Genomic DNA, 23,599 nt, shown 5'->3' on the forward strand with positions numbered 1-23,599 from the left:
AAACAATATTATTTTACTTCAAATCAAAAGAGATTCGCAGGACCTAAGGGTGTAGGTTTTCAACATCTGGGGACACACATACAGACGAGAGATTTCAGGGACAGAAAACCTTGAGCGTCAAAGACTGAATTTCCTGTAATCTGTTGAATTTTGATGCACCAATTTGTGCCTTTTCTGCATCAGTTTATGATGTAAATGTCTTTAATTTTGTCAACATTAAAGACACACTGCTACTTCACATTTTACCTGTGAGGACAAATGCACATATTAAAAATATTGAGGGCAAATTGTCTCTTACGTCCCCTCCCAAATCTACACCTATGGAGCAGAACAAAGACAAACGAGCAAGATAAGCAAAAACATGAAAGAATTTGGAGGATTAATTGGTCCAAGAACAGTTAATACTTTAACAAACTAAAGTGATTTTCATACATCTGAGAGTTTTTCTGTACTTAACACTTGGTAATCGCAAAGATAAAAAGTCTGTATCCAACTAGAATTGAGTGTCACCAAGTGTTATCTGAAAGAGACTTGAATAAGAGCAGAACAAATTTTGTGTGCAGATCACTCAGAACCTAAAACTGTCCTTCAGGGCACGAGCCTGAGAAGAACATTTTAATTTTAGACATAACAGTGATCTTAAATTGATAATGGAATTATGAAGGAACAATCTGACCAGGTGCTTAGTTTAACAAATGAAAGCTCTAAATGTTGGTTATGCTACTCTAGTCTATCCTGACATTAGTGGTTCAGTTAATTTAGAGTATACAAAAGGGTCCTTCCTAAACTTGCAAAATATGCACGCCATTGACTAATAAAGTTTATATGTTCTGTATGTTATACACTGTGCACCAATGCAGGTGTCTTTAGTTGGTTTAGTTATAGTTGAAGCAGGGTGAAGCCAGTTTGGGGATTTACATGATATCACCAGACCCTCAGAACAATGATTAAGGTGTATGTGGTCACACGACTAATCAGCATATCTGAAAACATCTCTGTGGGTGACCAAGAGGCTTTAAAAAATATGCATAAGTTGGCGCACACTATCAGGTGCAACACAGCAGTGAAAAAATGTCAATCAAACACACCTGTACACAACCACATAGAACACTAAGCAGGCAAAACACCTGTATGTGTCGACTATAAGTCTGTGGGGATTTCCTCTGGCGTGAAAACTGACAAAAAAGCCATTCTTTCATGTTGGCGTGATACACAGCGTGGTGGGACAATTACAAAAGTTAAGGCAGCAGAAGTCAAACTAGTGCGGGCGGAAGGGGTGTTGGATGAGTTCAGCAACCACCGAGTACCGCGCAGGAGGCCAGTGTTCGCCTCCCATGACATTGTAATGCCAAACCCTGTTCTTTTTTCCTAAACCCAACCACATGTGTGTGTGTGTGTTGTGGAAGGAAAAAAAGTCAATACATGGTGTTGTATAGACATAGTGCATTTGCTAACAATCTAGATGAGCCTGGTTTCACTCCGAAGTTGTCGAAATTTGGCGCTTGGGACACCACCAGAAAAAGGATCCTTTAACGTTGGCATGATAGCCTACATGGCGGTTGCTGTTATAGTTCAACGGCGCCCGGTGGTGTCAGGGGGAAACTCGGCTGGACAATCGAGAGAGCAGTAAGATTCTAAAGCTAAACCCTGTTCTTTTTTCCTAAACCTGACCACGTGTTTTGGTTTTTGAAGGAAAACGAATGTTAATTTGTTTGTAAAGGTTGTGCGTTTATTTTGAAACACTGTGTGTAAATGTTGAATTTCCTGTGAAAACGGAAGTGTGTTTTGAAAGCCGACAATGCATGTAACAGGCAGAACTTGACAATGTGTCCCAGAATGTCAACAACCAACGCACCCAGGGTACCTTGCACGTCATATGTGGACAGGAAAGTCCATGACCAAACGTCAGTATGTGACGAGGTCGGAGTGAGAACGTGTTGTCTAGATTAATAAACGGTAACACAGGTAAGAGGAAAAATATACAGTACAGGCCAAAAGTTTGGACGCACCTTCTCATTCAATGCGTTTTCTTTATTTTCATGACTATTTACATTGTAGATTCTCACTGAAGGCATCAAAACTATGAATGAACACATGTGGAGTTATGTACTTAACAAAAAAAGGTGAAATAACTGAAAACATGTTTTATATTCTAGTTTCTTCAAAATAGCCACCCTTTGCTCTGATTACTGCTTTGCACACTCTTGGCATTCTCTCCATGAGCTTCAAGAGGTAGTCACCTGAAATGGTTTTCCAACAGTCTTGAAGGAGTTCCCAGAGGTGTTTAGCACTTGTTGGCCCCTTTGCCTTCACTCTGCGGTCCAGCTCACCCCAAACCATCTCGATTGGGTTCAGGTCCGGTGACTGTGGAGGCCAGGTCATCTGCCGCAGCACTCCATCACTCTCCTTCTTGGTCAAATAGCCCTCACACAGCCTGGAGGTGTGTTTGGGGTCATTGTCCTGTTGAAAAATAAATGATCGTCCAAATAAACGCAAACCGGATGGGATGGCATGTCGCTGCAGGATGCTGTGGTAGCCATGCTGGTTCAGTGTGCCTTCAATTTTGAATAAATCCCCAACAGTGTCACCAGCAAAACACCCCCACACCATCACACCTCCTCCTCCATGCTTCACAGTGGGAACCAGGCATGTGGAATCCATCCGTTCACCTTTTCTGCGTCTCACAAAGACACGGCGGTTGGAACCAAAGATCTCAAATTTGGACTCATCAGACCAAAGCACAGATTTCCACTGGTCTAATGTCCATTCCTTGTGTTTCTTGGCCCAAACAAATCTCTTCTGCTTGTTGCCTCTCCTTAGCAGTGGTTTCCTAGCAGCTATTTGACCATGAAGGCCTGATTCGCGCGGTCTCCTCTTAACAGTTGTTCTAGAGATGGGTCTGCTGCTAGAACTCTGTGTGGCATTCATCTGGTCTCTGATCTGAGCTGCTGTTAACTTGCCATTTCTGAGGCTGGTGACTCGGATGAACTTATCCTCAGAAGCAGAGGTGACTCTTGGTCTTCCTTTCCTGGGTCGGTCCTCATGTGTGCCAGTTTCGTTGTAGCGCTTGATGGTTTTTGCGACTCCACTTGGGGACACATTTAAAGTTTTTGCAATTTTCCGAACTGACTGACCTTCATTTCTTAAAGTAATGATGGCCACTCGTTTTTCTTTAGTTAGCTGATTGGTTCTTGCCATAATATGAATTTTAACAGTTGTCCAATAGGGCTGTCGGCTGTGTATTAACCTGACTTCTGCACAACACAACAGATGGTCCCAACCCCATTGATAAAGCAAGAAATTCCACTAATTAACCCTGATAAGGCACACCTGTGAAGTGGAAACCATTTCAGGTGACTACCTCTTGAAGCTCATCGAGAGAATGCCAAGAGTGTGCAAAGCAGTAATCAGAGCAAAGGGTGGCTATTTTGAAGAAACTAGAATATAAAACATGTTTTCAGTTATTTCACCTTTTTTTGTTAAGTACATAACTCCACATGTGTTCATTCATAGTTTTGATGCCTTCAGTGAGAATCTACAATGTAAATAGTCATGAAAATAAAGAAAACGCATTGAATGAGAAGGTGTGTCCAAACTTTTGGCCTGTACTGTATATTTTTTCATTTTGTGGTGAACTGTCCCTTTAAAGAAATGTCTGCCCTCTGATACAAGTTTTATCATCAAATAATTAATGAACATAGCAGCCTAATCACATATTGATTAATGATCGTGTTTTGAAACAATATCGGGCATCCTGTTGTGCGCATGTTATGAATATTGGAGGCCGTTGTTGGGACTCTTTTGACTATATGGAAATAATAATTCATAGAGCTGCCTGATGGTTTATGCAGATGGAGGCTGGGGGCAAAACACAGAGTCTAATGTACAACCGAGGCCACGTGTTTAGTCATAACACATCAAAAGAATATGAGATGAGGAGGAGGGGTGCACGAGGCGAGACAAATTAGCAGCTTTAGAAATTGATAGCAGGTGTTTACATGTGCTATCTTTTGCATATTATAATGTCGAAGCAGGGTGTGTGTGTGTAATAAACATTACAATGCGTTGTATAATAATCAATATAATTCACAATGACCTTGACGTTTTATGATGGATTGGGAGACACGGCCTACTGTAATTGCTGCCCACTCCTCCCTCCTTGCTTCCTTCCTTTCACCCTGACGCCTCCGCTCCTACAGGCCAGCCAGCCAGCCTCTCCCTCTCTCCTCCTTTTTTGACATTAAAAACCGCTCCATCATTCTCGATGCGCCGCCTTGTCGCCTGCCGCTCAGATGACCATTAATCGCTTAATTCCAGTAAACCTACGTGCGCACAAAAGGCCGCTGTCTGCCGCTTAATGCATGTGTGATTAAGCTTTTAGGCCGACCACACGGCATTATTAGCCAGCAGGTCCTTGTATAGAGGGCCAAATGCCTTCAGGGGGCCCGAGGGTGGTGCGGGGTAGAGGAGAGGAGGGGAGGGTGTGTGTGTGTGGGGGGGGGAGTTAATGACACTGACCCTCACTTCCCCAACAGCTATTCAATTCAACAATAATAACGGGTCACGCAGCTGATTTATGAGGCTGGGGCTAATAATTGTCAATTGCTAATGTGGGGGTGGGGAGGGGGGGGGGGGGGGGGGGGGGGGGGTAATGCCTGTAGACTATGCTAAATAAAATATGCCTTGACCCCACTGGGGGTGAAATGCAGGAGGCCGAAGAAGAAAAAAAATTGACAGATGATGTTTCAGACAGTCTCCCCCCTTTACTCCAAAGCATGTTGCAGCTTAACTCTAAAAAACACAACCTTGTTTTGGTGTCTGTGAATTCAAACATGCAGAGCAGCAGCATCCAGGCCAGGCTCGGGCCCGCGCGCCCCATCCGTCCGCCTGCACGGCTGCAATAAATTAATAACAACCAAACAATGTGTCGTGGAGAGGCGGATTCAATTACTAAGTTTATTTACAGGGAAAATCTCATGAAGGCCATTGACCAACGTTAAACAGCGCGGGATGAAACGATGACAAGAGCTCCGATAAGAATTTAATTCCATCTCATTTCAGACGATTTTATGAATCAAATTCTTGAACACTGGCAAGAGATTTAATGATCACATCTTTGCGAAATCTTATTTCAGAACCGGTCGATGGCATTTCTCTGCGTTAATGTCGACTTAGAGGTTGGAGTAATTTAGTAATTGATTCCTTGCCTGGCTCTCGCTCGTGCCAAGGCCGCGTTTGAGGGTAATATGTTTCCTAATCTTATCCCCCCGGAATAAGATTTTTATGTTAATCCACTGGCTGGTCTCTTGGTCACTTGGGGAAGCACAGATAAAGGCTCAGAGGGGCCGGAGAGGCCAGCGGAGACGAGCTGAGCTCTGCGGGAGCTGGCTGCAGCATCTGGAAAACAACGAGAGGAGTTAATGGGAGATCACAGGGAAATATCACACTCAGAAGAGCCTGAAGCACATAAGAACAAAAAATATTTACAGTTTCCTCGTGCATAATCTGTAAATGACTCATTTTGTTTCCATACGGGCTAAATAACAGGTCGATAAATCTGCTTTTCCTAGTGTTATACTTTTTGTTATTCTTATTTTGGAATACGATATAAAGATGCAAAAACTCTTTATTCTGTATTAAAAAAAATCTGTCTTAAATTAGATCAGATAGCTTTATCCTCCTGTACATCTCTGACTATCACCATCACCGAGGCGCACGCGGTCCTCACATTTGTGCCAAAAACAGACTAAAGACGCATCAGGTGAACAAAACGTCACGAACATCTAATAACAATAACAACAACAGTGCTTACACGCAGCAGACTGGGACACTGAAGTCTTTTGTGAGGCACATTTTTTCCTCTGCAGACACTGAGAGAAGACACCAGCTTCTAATTGAATTTTGTCTCTTCTCCAGATGTCACTTTCCATCTGCGCGCTTGGAAACGCGATGCGCTTTTTACGCACCGGCCTGGAGCACCTTTAACTCAGATGTTTGACTTTTCCTCCCCTCTTTTGTGTCAACACGGTGTCTTATGTGCAGTTTAACCCCCTGAAATCAAGGCAGCTTAGAGAAATAACAGAATATAAAAATGGTTTATGAGTTATTACTGAATATTATATTTGTTTTGGATAATTGTTGTGGAGCTGGAGCAGTGAAGTCGTGTTTGCTGCCCCTGTAGCTCAGATTTTTCTTGCAGGTGAAAGCTCGCCTTTATCCATCCTGTCAAATTGAGACATCAGACTAAATTGCCACGAGAGCATCCCCAAAATGATTTTTTTATCTGCTCTCGAGCCCCTCCCCTGCAACACGCGGCCTTATTAATAACCGTTTTGATAAGCGTAGGATTTCCTCGGGCGGAGGAGTGAGACATTGGAGGTGAAATGTGACAGCGGGACCCTCCCATCGCGCTTTCTCCCTCTCTTTATCCTCCTCTGTTTCTTTGCCTTTTTCGGGGGAGTGGATCCATCCAATCCATCCAGAGACAATGGCATTTTGTTCCTCTTTTTGTCCCTCCTGTCGACCCGCATTCCTATATTGCTGAGCAACGATAGTGCGCACTAAATGGAGAGGAGTTGCTCCCATATCGCGGCTATTGTCCGACACTTGCCAGGGGAATTTAGGGTCTTGCACACATCGCATTTTCCTGATTTATTTAAGTGAAGGCTTATGTTCGGAGCCCTTTATTTGCCACATAATTACTAATTAACTGCCGCTTTACTTGAATTAAAGGCTCATTGTGTTACTGTAAATCATTGTTTGCGCGCACCGCTGCTGTTTGGAAACAACCTGCAGCCACCAGGCCCCTCTGCAGGACGTAAACACTCTGCACCTTTTGTATCCTGCAAAAGCTAAAAATAAAAAAATCCATTAAATCAAGTCAGAGTGCAAAGTCCCGCCTTCTGGATTTAATATTCTCACATCAAAATATCAAACTGCGGCTGCTGGTCCCACCCGAGCCAGCTGAAAGAATTAAAAGATGTTGAAACTATAAAAGAGGAGGCGTTTCAATAGCTGGTGGACTATGGTGTAAGGACTATAGACCGCAAGAATAAAGAGCGACTGCAGTGAAAGAAACCGATGGCTAAAAGCTATAATTGTATTTGCCTCGGCGAAATATCAGAAAAGACTTCTCGTTTCTTTGAGCGTTATTAGATTAATTCCCAGAGATGGTTTCTTTTCTCGCTGCCAGACGCGTGGAGGGAGGACGGTGAACCATTTGGCTCTTTGGTTTCAATAATCAAATTAACCATTTGGTACAACTTTTGGGTCCCAGCTCGTGTGTAGAAAGGAGAAAATAAAAAAAGACAACATTTACATAATAGGCACCGGGTTGTGTCAAGAAAGAATTAACTTTTTTCTTCTCCTTTTTTTTGGCTCTCTGAAAAGACAATGTACACACGGAAGAAAAGGGAGAAACACACTGCAACACGTCAGCGATTGTGGAGAAAAATAATTGATGGCAAATGCGAGCGGGACTATTTTAAGAGATGATACGGGAGCTGCACCTTGGAGCCTGAAACACGGACAAAATATTTAATTTATAAAAGCGTTTGGTGCCAAATTCAATTAAAATATCCTCTTATTTCTAAGTAAAAAGGCGAATATTTTAATAAAAAGCGGCGTTTATGGTAAATTTGATGGCAATATCGACAGTTTGGAGGCATTAACAAGTGTATGTAAACATTTAAAATTGATGATTTAAAAATTTAGAGAAGGCTTCTTATTTTTTTTTTAATTATTATTTTTCCCCTTGTAGCCCAGATTTCAACAAATACATGTTTATTTAATATCTTTCCAGCCTTCTTTAATTATGAAGAAACAACATCAATATTGCGAAGGAAAAAAATCAAATTAAAAGAAAAAAAGATCTATAATAATCCCATAATAAAATGTAATAGGTCGTGAGACAAAAGTTTATAATACCCAGTGTCCAAAGCGATGCTACAGACACATACTGATATGAACTGACTGTGGAGCATCCCAGATACACTTGGGATTATTATAAGAATATTATAGTGATTTTTCAGTGTGACCATCAGCACACAGATCAATCACTGCAACACGACCAGTGGTGAATAAATCCAACCATCAAACTCTCATCTGCTAAATTTAATTCTTGCTCCGTAATTCCTGTTGCGCCAAACTCAGCTTCATACGAGGACTTGAACTCGGCCCAGTGGAGGAAGAGAAAAAAACGAAACACACACTCGTGTGGAAGCGCCATACAAAAACGGTTCACCTTATTACACAAACCAAATTAACCACTCAGCCAATATTGTGAGCCTAAGAGGTCCGATGACTGCCTCGCCAGTTCGTTACTTTCATTAGAAAGATGTTATTTGCCAAATAAACGGAATAATGAAAGTAATAAAGACAATTACAAACTCATTTGAATCATAAAAACACACCCGGAAGTTTAGCAGAGATGATACTGCAGCGGTGCAGCAGGAAAAGAATTAGAAAAACTGTGTTTATTTTGGCAAAAAGGAGCATTATTAAACCGCAGCTGGTGAATTTCGTTTATTACTGTGCGTAAATTGTAATATGTGGAGACAATTTCTACGTTTCATTTATTGGCTTTAATTTTGGGAAGCAGAAAATGCACAGAGCTGATTTAAAGGAGAAATTAAAAACAATGAAAAATGTCAGAAGCCGTGCAGTGTAATGTGAAATTAAACACAGAAATCAAAAGTGTTTGGTGCAGTAAAGCCACGTTATTAGGTGTGATTGGTGCGCGTACACTGTGGGGACAAATACCTGGACAAGCCTCTTATATTCACTGTTTTATCTTAAAGAAAAATGAGAAATCTGAGTGTCTTGTTTCAGGGGGTTTGGTGCAAGCAGTGACCTGAAACAAAGCAGAACTATTGGAGCCATAAATGGTGCAAAAGCAGTCACACATGAAACAGGTGACTTCACCTCAGCTGCAGGTTTTTATTTGTCCAAAAAAGGAGATTTTAAACCTCTAAAATTCGTCTTACCTAAAGGACAGAATCAGTCTCTGCACCTGTTAAAGTGAGCATGTTTTGCTGTTCCAGTGCAGAGCACCAGAGTCAGACACAGAGAGTAGAGTCGGTGCAGACGGGCAGAGAGAGGAGGCAGAGGGGGAATACTATGTGAAATCCTGCCCAAGGTATACGGTCGCTTAAAAGGCTTAAAAGCTTGGAGAAAATTGGATCAGGGAGAATCGTCACCCAACTTTCATTATTTCCAAGTGGTGTGATTGAATTAAAGGGCAAGATGGTGGTTGGAGAGGAGTGGGGTGGATGGGTAGAGGGGTGGAGGGGGGTGCGGCGGCGGCGGTGGTGGTGGTGGAGGGGTGCGTAATGGCGTGGTATTAAATTCTAATTAGAGATGCAGGGGATCAATGATAGGGAGGTTGGACAGCCCGGGCCCCCAGTGCCAGCCCAATAGACTGATGAGTTATTGTCATGTAAAAAAGCGCTAGCAATAAGACCAAACGCTTTGCTATTGTCCAAGCGGAAAGAGCCAAGTTTATTATGAGGACTATATGCTCTAGAGACCTCGGGCTAGGCGGCTCTTAGGGGGCTTTTCATAAAACAGGGCTAGGTTCCTATAAAGGAGGCCAGTTTTGGAGCAGGCGCTGAGCAGTGAACATCTACCCACCGTCCAGCCTCCTTCCAACCAGTTCAAACCAAACAAGTCATCTTTCCCCCCCAACTCAGACCGCGCGTCCTCCTCATTTTTATTTTATTTTTTTTACTTTCTAACCCATTTTTTTTGGGTAGTTTTTGTTTGACGTTTTTTTTTTCCCGGGAAGTGCAGCTTTCTAACTCCACCGAGCCTTCTCAAATGTATAAAATGGAGTATTCTTACCTAAATTCCTCTGCCTACGAGTCATGTATGGCCGGGATGGACACGACGAGCTTGGCATCGGCCTATGCGGACTTCAGCTCGTGCAGTCAAGCCAGTGGGTTTCAGTACAATCCCATCAGGACCACTTTCGGGGCCACCTCCGGCTGTCCGTCCCTCACGCCGGGGTCCTGCAGCCTGGGGACCCTGCGGGACCACCAGAGCAGCCCGTACGCCGCAGGTAAGCAGCGACTCCGGAGCCTCAACCCGGCGTATTATAGGACGCCTTGATTGCATTTGAAAATGGAAATGTGTTTAGTATTTACCAAACGAAATTTGCTTACACAAATGAAAGAATTTATCACGTTAGAAGCGATTGCAGGCAAGCGGTAATTCGGTTACGGGGTTATACTATCCCAGTCACACCCAAAACCGCCAACAGAATTATCTTAAGCTGCCAAAATGATAGGCATAATTTATTTACTTTGCGATGAGACATAAAGCTTCGAAAATAATTAGATAACCAAAGACTAAAGCTCATTATTGACACCGAATTGGAGTTACAGTAGCAACAAGCGGGGCGGATGGGAACATTATGACAAGTTTTCAAACTTGAGCCTCAATCTGAGGAGCAACAATTAGTTTAACATCACAATTAACCGCATCACAGGTCAGCAGCGTTATCAATTCAGAACTAATTCACAGGTAATCAAAGGCGTAATACAATTGGAAGGTTTAGCCCAGCATCCATAACCGGATTTTATACAAAATATCGAATTTACTTCCCTTTGACAACATCACTGTTACACACACTCACGCACAGATAAGATCACTAACGGTGACATTTTTATTTCGTTTACAGTTCCCTACAAACTGTTCACGGATCACGGTGGACTGAACGAGAAGAGGAAGCAGAGGCGCATCCGGACCACGTTCACCAGCGCCCAGCTGAAGGAGCTGGAGCGGGTTTTTGCTGAGACTCACTACCCGGACATCTACACCAGAGAGGAGCTGGCACTCAAAATCGATCTGACTGAAGCCAGAGTGCAGGTACACAGACACCGGCTCTCTCCAACAGACGCCAGCCTGCTCCCATTACGCACGATTACGCACAATTACGCACGGGTGGATTTATAATGCAAATAAACAACATTTTAACACACTGAATTTAATCACTTATAATTTTAATAGATTTTAGTGAAATAAAAGCTTTGACAGATCAACTACTGGCCTCCAAAAGCTGGCACGATCTAACACACACACACACTCGTGCATCAATGCGCAAAATAAAGATGGTGTTTGTCTTTAGGGACACTTTAAGACATTTAAACATCATTTATAAGCTCACTGATTTGAGTTAATTCACCTCAGCTGTGCCAAAGAGACTTAATTCGTCATGGCTTTTTAAAATTAGGAGCGAATAACAATAAATATTTATCGATAAACAGTGATTGATTTTTTTTGGCACACACCAGCCATTCATGTTGATTTAACTTTTGCACCCTCTCTCATTTTTCCAGGTGTGGTTCCAAAACAGGCGCGCCAAGTTTCGCAAGCAGGAGCGGGCAGCTGCAGCGGCCGCAGCGGCTGCCAAGTCCAACTCTGGAAAAAAGTCCGACTCCAGAGACGAAGACAGCAAAGACACTAAATCTACCGACCCCGACAGCACAGGAGGACCGGGCCCGAACCCCGTGCCCACCTCCAACTGCAGCGGACCGAGCCCCACCGGAGGCCAGGTCAACACCACCGGGAACGGACAGGTGGACCAAGTGAAGACCTCCGTGTCCACCGGCATGGGGGTGACAGCACCGAGCCAAGGCTGGGCCACCGCCCCGGGGACCATCACCTCTATCCCGGACTCATTGGGCGGGCCGTTCGCCAGCGTACTGTCGTCTTTGCAAAGACAGAACGGAGCCAAAGCTACATTAGTAAAGACCAGCATGTTCTAATGAAGCTTCACAGCGGGGGGGAGAAAACAGAGCAAAGAGGGAAAGAGATGAGTTTCCTCTTCCCCCGGAGACTGAAAAGCAATTGCCCAAGACAGACTAAAGGACAATAACAAGCAGTTAAAAAGAAGACGACAACCCTGTTATTTTATTTCTATGCCTTGCGTCGTTTCTTGTGGTCAGTTGACACCTTTGCTGTAAAAATATCCATCTTGACAAGTCATGTTGTCTGATAATAACATCGTTTTTGTTTTCTTAAAACAAGTGCAACTCGGGTGAAACGTTTCCACTTGTTTCCGGTCACGTCTAAAGACTGAAACCCTGAAAAAAAACATGCGTAAATTCAGAACAAGACAACACATCTCATCCCAAAGCAAAATGTCCCTCTTGTTTTAGGAAACAAACAGATTTAGGACTGAACACTGGATCAAGTGACTTGTTAAGATGAACATTTTTTGTGGCCAATTTGTGAGCAAACAGACGTGTGCGCACCGGAAACGCGCGGTGCCACCAGCGCGCAAAGGAGCCTCGTGAAGTCACATTAAATGTCAGAGTTCAACAGCTGCTTTGTTTGGTAGAGAGATGATTCATATCCATGACTGAGGATGCTCTCTGACACAACAAATATCCACCGAGACGCTGACGCATTTTGCTTTCCTGTCTCTCTCTCTATAAACACAACCTGCTGTTTGGGAAGTAGCCTCTTTAACAGCTGTTTGTTTTTTGTTTCCAGGGCTGCTGAGAGTTTAGTTTCTTTAAATTATCGATATAAACACAATTATTTCCTCGAGAAAAAAAGGCACAAACTACTGCAATGTTCACCTCTGACAGGAAATCTGTGTGTTTTGTGTGTCTTTCTACGGCAGTGTTTTTGTGGCTCAAACTGTATAGTGTTAATACGTATTATTGTCTCCTATAGTTGAACCATAGGCCATACTCCCTCGTAGATCGATCATACAAGTCTTTTTGATGTTTTACAAAATTCCCTCGGAAGAATTTATTTTGGGTAAAAAAAGGGGAATGGATGCAAACATTGTATTTATTTCTATATAATTTGCATGTTGTCTCTTTGTCTGATTTTACAATGATTTCTCTTCCATTTTGTGAGCATTATGTGACATGTTTTGTCCAGGATCTGAAAGTTATTTATATGTAGGTAATGAATGCTTATATTTAAGAAGGAAATATTTCTACATGTGCACATAGTTTTCCAGGTGTACCATTGAAATGGTTGTTGATGATAAAAAAATAATAGTCCAAGTTGTTTTTTTGTCATGTTTTCTTCAGTTAGATAAGAAAACCGAACAAAGTTATTAGCTATTATATTAGAGGTTTGCATATTCTTTAATTATACGATCTCAAAAGAAAATTCTTAATGATTGCTCAGTCATTTTTGGGTCACACTCGTTTGAACAGGCCGCAGATTTCAGCACCACGGACAGCTCCGCACCGCCTCAGGAATCATTTGTCCTAAAAAAGGTGAAACTATTTGCCTTTAAATTGACATAATTTCACCAATTTTCAATGCACATTTCAAGAATCAAATGTGAGCTTTCTCTCTTGCATTGTGGGTAATGTAGGCGCCAGTTTGTTTGTTTTTTTTTTTACAAGAAAGGAGAATGTGAGGAATAAAAAAGACGGTATCTGAGGATATATCCATCAGTTAAAATATTCTTACAGCATAAATTGTTTAAATTCTCCAATTGTGACCCCCTTATTTCCTAACCTCACTTCCCTTATACCTACATTTATGTAACGTTGCATGCTCTACTAGTTCACCATTAAAAATACTGTACTGTAAATCAGAAATGATTACTACATAGTAACTGTACATCGCAGGCCATAATGGTGTAACCAGTGGTATAATGGAGAGTGTGCACAGATAAAGGAGGTATATCAACCTCTCTTTTTCTGGTGGTTCCCACCTATCAGCCAAAAAGCCCCAGGAATATATATAGAAGAGTTTACCCACTTCCGTTTCACTTTCTTTCTATAGTCTATATGTAGAAACAAAAGATTTATAACAGGAGAGAAGATGGAAACCATTAGTCTATAACCGAAACAAAGCGCACTCTGGCACGAAATTACGCAGGTACCCAAAACTATTATTATTATTATTATTATTATTATTATTAATTCTAAAGAGATGACAGCCTATTCTAAAGCTCGACATTAAACTGATTTCATTTCTAAATTTGGAAACAGGTCAACTACAGGGAAAAAAAGGTTCAACAAATAACGACCACACATTGACAGGTGAGGTTTAACTGCTCCAAAGACAGACCTGCAGTAAAACCGACTGTCATTACATTTGTGACACAATCTGTTCCTCTGGGGTCACAATTTTTGGTTACACCCATCACATTTTATGCTTTTATTTTGTGCTATACATTTTAGATAAAGATTTATGTGGTAAAAAAATCGGAAGAACAGCTTGAACTTGTATAATGGATACATCTGTTTGGGCAACATGGCTACGCATAACTGAAATAAATATTCAGGTGACAGAATTCGGTGCAACACTTGCTTCGCACAGAGCAGTATCAGGATCTGCCTGTGACTTAAAATAAATCCTAACCCAAAATGATAAATCTGACATCACGTGCAGAATTTAATAGAAGCTTAAACTTCTTAATTGCTCTGTTTTTAAGCTTATTATCTGCTAATAATATCGTTTTATCTGACGTCTGATTTTGTAGGTCTCCCTCAATGAGACTTACTGGCTAAATAAATAAATAAAAAAAAAAAACCACTATTTGAAGCACAAAGTGACGCGATTTCATCTGCACTATCAAATATTTTAAGTATTTATTCACCACGTTTCTTCCGCTGCTTTTAATCTATCAGCTCGTGCATTATCTTTTTTCTTCTTATTGCAGAAATAACAAACACAACCACAGTTTTAATTTATAACATTTTATTTATAAACATACAGTATGCTATAAATGCCATTGCATTTAAACATCAAATTAATCTATATTTCAGATAGTGTTCAGGTGAATATTACAATAAATACAGAACAGACGTAAAGGTTTCATTCCCCAACTATCCTGTTAAGAAGACCGTCTGAATAAAGAGCTCCGTCTCAAAGATCCCGCTATAAGAGACTCAGCCGAGATTTATTCTGCAACTAAATGAGGATAAAAAAAGAAAAAAGAAAATACACAACCGGAACAGAAGCTTAAAAATACTGTAGATCAGAGAGATGATCCCGGAGGACAAGCTTGGCTATAGGACGCTGTTCTGGAGGAGGAGGAGGAGGAGGCTGCTAGTTTGCTTTCATACAGCAAATCATTTGGTTTTAGGCTTAAACGTGCATTTTTTTTAAACATCCACAATACATAACCGAGCTCTTCTCATACAAGTCCAAAATAAAAGAAGCAAGTGACTTTAAATGTCCAGCTGGCGGCACAGATCTTTAGTTTTCATCCAACCAAATATTGCACATGTGCAACTGCTGCTGCTGGTATGAGTGTTCATATTACCTCTGCGCTTTAACTAGATGTAACATGGACTGGTGATTTTTTTTTCTATTTTTAATTTTATGAATGAATCCTACCACTGAGCAATTATCAAAATTACCTCAATTAATAGCATACAGAAGTCTATATCTCTCTAGAATAAAACAACATTCAAAATTAAATCAATGGTCTCCCCTGCAGTAAATATTTTCTCCAAATAGAGGACAACTGTTTTTCCTTTGCACTGTTTTTTATCACTGCAAATCACTGAGGAATAACAGAGGGGGGAAATATGAAATTAAGGGTGTTGTTAATGTAAAATAAGCAGTACTTATCAACCGAAGTAAAGCGGGATGTGAGGGAGGGCTGCAGCCAGTCTGTCTGCAGTTTAAGGGTTCAAATTTGGCCAAATCCCTCCCGACACCCATAAGAAGAAAATAAAAAAAGAGAAATAAAACACCATACAGCTGGTGTTCTTTCTCCTGCATCACCTTGCTTTCCTAAGGCACATTAAAGTTCTGACTCTCCAAGCGGACAGGCTGACCGAGGAGCAACCTGCCGTGACCCCAAAGCACGAGAACAGCTCACGAGTCGAGTTATTGCCCGAAAGATGAAACTACATCCATAATATGTGTTTATATTAGAAGCTAAATTTATTCAGGAGCACAGAACAAGAGACGTTAGATCACTGTGAGGGCCAGAGGATAAAACTGTATATACTGTCTGTGAATCTAAATAGTGGGTTTATAGTGACCTTTATTGTACTTAAAAGAAAGTTTCTGTATATATTTCTGTTTTAATTTATACTCAATTCAAAAGGGCATTAAATTATTAATATACTGCAGATCCAGCCTGTTGAGAGAAATTAAAAAGAAAACCCAATCTGAGCTGCCTGACCACATTTTCAGTTTTCTCTCCATGTTTTAGGATATTTATCCAAATTAATAAAACTGTTCTTAAATGATAAAATGAGTCAGTAACTAAATGATATACTGCGTTTCCATCAAATGGAAATAAATGATTAATATTCACATTTTTTCCAACCAGGAAAATAGAATCTGATTCTACTTAACCAAGACGTGAACACCATATTTTCTGTGTGTGTTCACTCTGACAGTATAGGAGGTTAACAATAGCCTACCTGTGTTTGAAGCATCTGTTAATGTTATTGTGTTTTCTTTCCAACATGGCCGCCACCCCAGAACAGTCTCTCCCTCTCTCTTTCTCTTGCTGTATGATGAAACAGAGTCTGCGGTGGTACGTGGACCAATCAAATCCTGATTTCACTCACATATCAGATGACATAAACACGAAGAGTATATATTTTTTTTATACGTGTGACTGTCCCCAGATCCCCTGTTTGGCCCCCGTGATGAATCTTCATTGGTTATTGAGCTGCAGAGGATGCAAAGATCCTGATACGCTGTGAAGGACATGATTTGCAGATAATCGGGTTAAAAACAGGGTTTCTTCCATGAACCTTGTGCTTTCCTGTTGAGCGTCACAACGTGGTTGGCTGTCCGGCCGCTTGAAAGGAAAAAGAAAGAGAAGGAAACCCACAATTTTATAAACCACAATTGTTCTGGTTGTGGATTTTAAGGTCAAGTGCATGCAGCTCTAATGAAAGAAAACCTCCTAATTTGAGATAATGACGTTTGAGTCTTTTGACTGAGGCTCTGATTTGATTCTGTGGTTCTCTGATCCACAAATGTTAACAGCTGCTGAGGGGTTATTTAAACGTCAGCTGTGTCTTTCACAAAGTATGAACTCCTGCTCTTGTGCAGTCGAGGTGAAAAGGATGGAAAGTTACTGTCATCCTCTCCTGACTACATCACCAGTTTCTCTTCCTCCTGATGCAGCTTCAGATCCGTCCCTCCGCTCAGCCAAGCTTCACTGTGTCTGACACTTCTTTATTAAAGCTGCACCGGGTCGGATTCTTATATTAAAATACACTCGTCTTATCAGCCGCACAGCGGGGCTGCAATAAAGAATGAAACCTTTGAAATACACCTTTGATTTCTTATCATAAGACAGTGTAAAGTTTACTCTGAAAACAATAAGTCAAACAAATATTTGTCTGTTCTTCTACCCGGTTTATGAGCAGCGTATTTACTGCTGGTACTACAACACCATCACCTTATTAAAAACTGCATTTATTCATCAGTGAAAATATGAAATATGGCCAACATTACTAAGCAATAAGGAGCAACAACACCTTCTCCTTTTTATAATATCAGAGAATGATTAAACTCTCTCTTTATGAGCATTATGTAACAGGAAAGTATTTATTTCTAGTGGTTGTGTTTTATATTCATGATGGTGGTTGATTTGCTTGGAACCAGCTGACAGAACCTGACATTCATAATTCAGTTATGTTTTGGATGGATGGATGGAAACGCTGTTATAGAGACAGCCGGCAGAGAGAAAGGAGGGTGGAGGGACTCACAGCGGGAGCGGATGTAGCACTGATGGCAGTTGAGGAGGCCATTTCTGATCCGGACGTCCGTCCCTGTGGTCGTGTCGCCTAACTGTCCCTTACACACCCCACACTGAAGAGAGGGAGAGAGAAACAGAGTATATATATATATATATATATATATATATATAGACACATATATATTTGTCAACAACTGTGTTCCCACAGGATTTTGTGAGACTGTGGTGGATGGATGTCGAACCTTCTACAGGGGTCCAAGAACATTTCAAAGCTACACGCAAAATCTGGCACTCTATAAGAGGAAAACTGAGAGGCTAGATCAGTGAGAACTGTGTCCACTTGTATACAATTTAATCATAAATACATTGGCTGTATAGATAGGATAGATAGATATGATATAGATATGAATGGCGATGACGTGGCAAAAGTCACACCCACAGAGCAGGTCAAGGACACAAACATTAAGCTTAAAACAGCAATGTTACTTCAACTTAATTAAATTACCAACAGTCTAATGTTACATGATAAACCAACTTGCTCCTAAAGCATTGCTAAAAATAGTTTCATCGTCAGAGCCACTGGTGATAACGTTAGCTAATTAGCCAACGGTAGATAGCTAGATATAATGTTACACATGTTACACCTTGTTTTTCATGACAAGCAGATGGATATGTCAGTCTAAATAAGCGAGGAGACTGACAGCTAACGTTAGCTTATGTTAACGTTACCTAACTTGGCTAATCCTGAAGCAACAGCGCAAAACCTGACTTTTATGTTACTATGAGAAGTGTGAAAATATTTTTGGTTTATTATGAAACTGTGGCGGGACAAATTAAACCGAAATGGGTGCCACAGTGGAGGTAATTAATGTGAAACACTGCGACAAACACCATGAAACGACGAAAAGCATCAATCAGTTATTCTCTCATAGCTTTACGACTTCCTCGTCTTGAATGTGACACTCAGGTAAAAAGCCATTCGCTTCACTGAAAATATAGAGATGATTCCTTAAAAATACTGTATGTCAAAAACAATTAGCTTCATTTTCATAATCTTTTATAAAAGCATGCAAAATAGGAATAGTAAATTTGCTCTGGGACTAGTTTCAGCAGCGCAGTAATACAAGTTTTGATACAGGGAGGGTGTTCATGGCACTGACTCCAAAAGTGCTCCTTGTAATGATGGAACATGCCGTCTAATACCAGTCAACGCTTTTAAATGAAGGCTGGGACACAGTCTTTGACCCCATGGGAGCTATGGGGTGTTACATGCACAATGCAACTGGACCTGTGATGTTGGAGGGTTACAGCAGACAGCGATGGTAATAAAGGGATGGTGTCCACTCAGAGGCTCTTTGGGTGCGCTTGGTCTGACAGAATGTTTTGGGTACACTTGAATGGATAAAGGCCGATATAAAACAGAACATTTTCAAATAGAAAGAATTTTTATGGCGTTTTATTTAAGATCTTTTCAAGAACTGCAGAATTGTAATTCTCACTCATATCTTTATTTTTCATATAAAATCTATTCTAACCAAAGGCCAAATGTGGACGTCTCATTGAAACACATCAATCATCCCCATGTATTATGATAGCATATGACATTGCTATGATATGACATCGTGTCCCAGCCTTAATTTATAGCCTCAGTACTGGTGTGACTCATCTAATAGTTTTTGTACAATGACGGAGCTCTATAACATGGAGTAATATGCTTAGGATACACAGATAAGATGTTTTTACGATGAGCTAATTGTTGTGTTTTGTCCTTTTGTGGGATTTGTTGATGAGAACATGATACAGATCATCGCCCACCTAGTGCTTTAACTGCATTTACACAACACACATCACTGTTTAAATACAGTAGCATGTGCTTCTATAAATTAAATAAATAAATATAAAACTAAACAAAACGTAGAGTAATACTGAATCTTCTGTCACTGACCTTAAAGCAGTGAATGTGGAAATAAAGACTGAGGGTCTCTATGATCATGGCCGCTCCCTTCCCCAACGGCTGCCCACAGCTGGAGCACAGCTTCTTCCCACTGACAGACCTGCAGCAGAGAGAGGGAGACAGAACACCCATGACAGGGACTGTAAATCATGTACACATTAATTTTCACTGTGAATATCAAAGAAAAACGCAGAGTAGATAAGCTGGTCATCTGTCAGTGTATGGTTTTACTGGAAAATCAAGGAAGACAGGAAGAGAGATACAGAAATGCTGATAAGTCACAACTGAAATGACGCTTCAAAACCTGAAGTAGCAGCAAGTCTCTTCACAGTACACAATGACAGATCCTGAACCTAAGGTCAGATTTCATCCTCTGCATCATCTCTGTCCTTGCAGTGGACTACAGTGGACAAAAATAGAAGAAAAGTTGGCTTGTTGTTGCTGCTCTCTGCTACTTTCTCTGTTGGCTTCTTGTTCTATGTCTTTGCTGTTGTTTGTGTTGCTCTGTAATGTTCATCAGGGTCTGTCTAATGTCTTTTTGTGCACTCTGTGTGATTATAATTGTATTTTAATGACCTGGGACTGCAGCTGGATTTCTAGACAACTAGCACATTTGCAGTAATGTTCACATTTTACTGTAAAATAAAGAAATCGTTGAAACAAAACAAATTAAAAACTCGTCTGTTTCCAAATATGGGATTAAAATTCCCACTGCATCCACTGGTCCTTGCTGCAGTGGTACATGTCATGAGGCGGGTGGAGAAATGTAGGCAGCAAAGCAGAAAATGACAATGCAGAAATGAAGAACGCCCCCCCTCTCTCCCTCCGTGTGGGCTGTTTGTGATGCAGTACCTGTTGGGTGCTGGAGGCAGTGTGTCTGAAGGTGGTGGACATGCTGCGGGGGGTTTTGATGAGCTGCGGCACATGTTATTGTCAATGGGACCACTCCTGGAAATGGACAGCAACATGCAACATGATGATGACTCACAGCTACAGCGACTCTATTGGCTGCCACAGTCAGACATGAAACCAATCCGAGACAGAACAAGCTGAAAAACCAAAATCTACTCAGTAATGTTTGGCCAAAATCCACTTACTCTATCCTTTAAAATGCAGAGTTATGTGTTACTGATTCAAATGAATGTTTAAAACATTTGTGGTGTCGCAGACTGTTGTTTCTTTATGTTGAGGATGAATATGGGGGGGAAATATAGATACAACATGCCACCTGCTGGTCAAACAGGTGAACTGAAGGTGTTACTAAAAGACTCCTTCTTACAGCCAACCAATGAAAAAACATCTCACAGCCATGACACCAACAGTGGACCTTCTTTTTAAGTCATTATTGGTCATTGAAAGATAACCTCTATTTTGATAATGGGTGCATAACGGTGCTGTAACCTGTGCTTGGTTAGTTTTGTGCCCCACACTCTCAACTCATTATATATGAGACAAATGGATGCAAATTTGAAAGTGATTAAGCTCTGGACTTGAAGGCCTCTCACACACATTCACACACCTCCTGTCTCCTGCAGGCCGGCTGGGCTTGTTGCTGTCTGCTGAAGGCTGTTCCTGCTTCTTCACTGGAGTCGAGGTTTTGGTCGGCTGTTTTTGTCCGTTCTGTAGACTGTGACCGACTGTCTCTACCTGACTGCTGCTCATCGAGCTGAGGATCAGAAACAAGCCATGTTGAAATTAATCCTACTGTCTGCTTTTGCTTGCATAGTTATTTGACTGCTTGACTGATTCCAATAAGGTCTACAGTATTATTTTATGATTGAGCTGAGCTGAGAGAAAAGCTGCAGATACACAACAATCAAAACAATGACATGCACAGTATATAGGTGACACATTAAACTTAAACATGACAAGAGCCGTTTTGTAAGTTATAAGGGGGTACATCTATTTCTTTATTCTTCTCTAAAGTTTCCATCCTCTAACACACGTTTCTCCCATGACTGGAAATAAACCTTGTTACGTTAAGGCCTCATTTTATGTCACTGTTGCTTAGGATGCCAGTTTAAAACGTCTAAAATGTGACACTAACCTTCTGCCTGTCTTCATGCTGTCGTCAGCAGTGCTGATGTCACTGGTCCTGTCGTTTTCTCTCCGCTTCCATTCGACATTCTCTGTGCTCCCCCTCTGAGCGTCCAATCAGAAACAGGGAACAGTTAGCTGAACAACCAATCAAAAAAAGAACCTTGTGCCCACTCAAGTCATTCTAACCAATTGTCACCCTCCTGAATTCACACAAAATTAACACATGCTTCTAACAAACTATCTGTAATCAGTCATTCACCGATTGCCTCTCCAGCAGTTCCTGCTTGCGTTCCCAGTCGGCCAGCGAACGGACGATGGTGTCCTGGGGCTCTGAGGTGGAGGAGATCTCCCCTCGGCTGGGGGAGGGCAGGGCTGAGGAGCGGGGAGTCAGAGGCGCTACAGTTTCCTCCAGTATCCTTCGCTCCTGTTTTGATGGGAGAACTAGGTGAGTTATCAGCAACACATTACGTACCGTTATGGGTGAAGTTTATCAGTCAGCAAATACACTTTTCTCTCTGATTTTAAAATAACACATGCACACATATACATTTAACTGGTGATCTCATCCAGTCAAAAATTATCCGCGTCAAATTGTCAAACACATCAAAGGCGCAACATTTACCAACATTTACCCTCAAGCATTAACACGCACACACCTCCTCATGGTACTTCCTCTCCTCTTCCGCCACTTCCCTCTGTGCTCTCTCCCACTCCTCCTTCAGCTTCTCCTGCTCACGCTGGTACTTCTCCTGTTACCATGGCAACAGACACATGACATACAGCACAGAGCCTCAACGAAAACGAAGACTAAACTCTCTGCAGGTGGATATTTTGGCAGGAAAACAGAGATGATGCGCAGACATATGTGGCATCAAAAGGGCTCTGAGAGTCTAAGTCTAAATCAGTCAATGAAAAAATTCTCTCCTGGTGCATCCTACTTGATTTAATTCAGAAAGGTACTGAGACCTGTAAATCCTGCTGGAATAACTCGCAGACTCAGTAAAGCATCCATGTGGGATTCCCTCAGTGTGTACTTAAAATGTGAGCCTTGGCTTAGAGACATCAGTGAGTGCAAAGGTAGCTTACTCCTCTGTTGTGTCTTAACACTTGCTCAGATCGGATATTTGCGTGTTAGGGATAAAAAGCAAACATAAGAGACCAGAAGCAGGCAATGCGGACGTGAGGCAAAAGTAGAGCATGCAGAGGTTCCTACACAATCTCCATTTCAAAAGCCGCCTTCAATTTTTTATGACTGAATTTAAGTTTTTCCTTGATGTACAATACTATCATAGTGAGTATGGGTGACATGACCACAGGAAAGATGACATCCTGCTGACATGTAAGATTATTCTAGACAAGCACAAACCACATGATACTATTTTTTTTAATCTTTTCAGACTTGTGTAGGAACAAAAGAAGGCAGAATATAAAGATCCAAGATTTAGAGAGAAAGCATCTTAAGCAAGACAGATGGCAGACCAAGATCAAGGCACAGAGACGACACAGAGTCAACCAGGGAGATAACAAGCACATTGATGCACCAAACATTCATCCATTTCAGCGCATCTCATCTCAAACAGTCAACCGGGAACAAGATAAATTTGTACTCATCACTGAGATTTATTATCAGGATTACACTACTGATGAGTACAGTATGTCATGGATACCAATGAATCCTTTAAATATTTAAATATGTGGACCTGAGATGCACCTCTGATTGGTTGAGGAGAGAGAGGGTGATTTGGGCAGCAGCAACAGCAGCAACCTTGGACAAAGTCCTCGTCTGTCTATGTGCATGAGATGGAGACAGCGAGCAGATAAAACCAAACCGGAGGTTCTTCTACTGCACAAAAGCGCCCTCTAGTGGTCAAAGTGTGCACAGGAGTGGCTGGGGTGTGCCTTCGGAGGAGGATATGCTCAATATAAAACAAACATGGAGGCAAGCT

General features: G+C 41.5%; 2 protein-coding genes across 11 annotated transcripts in view; one reads left to right on the top strand and one right to left on the bottom strand.

Moving 5' to 3' along the window:
* Positions 1-9,413: 9,413 nt before the first annotated feature.
* On the top strand, positions 9,414-13,022 carry phox2bb (paired like homeobox 2Bb). The gene is made up of 3 exons (XM_033632715.2): positions 9,414-10,057; positions 10,679-10,866; positions 11,337-13,022. The coding sequence occupies exons 1-3, from the start codon at positions 9,817-9,819 to the stop codon at positions 11,763-11,765; spliced, it is 858 nt and encodes a 285-aa protein (XP_033488606.1). The 5' UTR covers positions 9,414-9,816; the 3' UTR covers positions 11,766-13,022.
* A 1,640-nt stretch (positions 13,023-14,662) lies between these two features.
* Positions 14,663-23,599, bottom strand: part of LOC117261010 (LIM and calponin homology domains-containing protein 1-like) — a 122,311-nt gene continuing 113,374 nt past the window's right edge. For 9 of the 10 annotated variants that reach the window (XM_078169546.1, XM_033633192.2, XM_033633191.2 and 6 more), the window contains 8 exons: positions 22,310-22,402; positions 21,913-22,077; positions 21,661-21,755; positions 21,133-21,279; positions 20,466-20,561; positions 19,605-19,713; positions 17,670-17,772; positions 14,663-16,750 (listed from right to left, as the gene is read on the bottom strand). In XM_078169546.1, the coding sequence (XP_078025672.1) occupies positions 16,725-16,750; positions 17,670-17,772; positions 19,605-19,713; positions 20,466-20,561; positions 21,133-21,279; positions 21,661-21,755; positions 21,913-22,077; positions 22,310-22,402 (834 nt within the window). In that variant the 3' untranslated portion in view covers positions 14,663-16,724. The remainder of the gene's footprint in view (positions 16,751-17,669; positions 17,773-19,604; positions 19,714-20,465; positions 20,562-21,132; positions 21,280-21,660; positions 21,756-21,912; positions 22,078-22,309; positions 22,403-23,599) is intronic. The other variant, XM_078169548.1, reaches the window with a different exon arrangement.

The sequence above is a fragment of the Epinephelus lanceolatus genome, chromosome 7 (assembly GCF_041903045.1).
Source record: "Epinephelus lanceolatus isolate andai-2023 chromosome 7, ASM4190304v1, whole genome shotgun sequence".
Taxonomy (NCBI): domain Eukaryota; kingdom Metazoa; phylum Chordata; class Actinopteri; order Perciformes; family Serranidae; genus Epinephelus; species Epinephelus lanceolatus.

Bases quoted from the DNA above. Each gene is read 5' to 3' on its own strand.
- phox2bb (XM_033632715.2), top strand. From the start codon at position 9,817: ATGTATAAAATGGAGTATTCTTACCTAAATTCCTCTGCCTACGAGTCA. The intron at 10,058-10,678 runs GTAAGCAGCGAC...TTTCGTTTACAG, and splicing joins GAGCAGCCCGTACGCCGCAG to TTCCCTACAAACTGTTCACG. The intron at 10,867-11,336 runs GTACACAGACAC...TCATTTTTCCAG, and splicing joins TGACTGAAGCCAGAGTGCAG to GTGTGGTTCCAAAACAGGCG.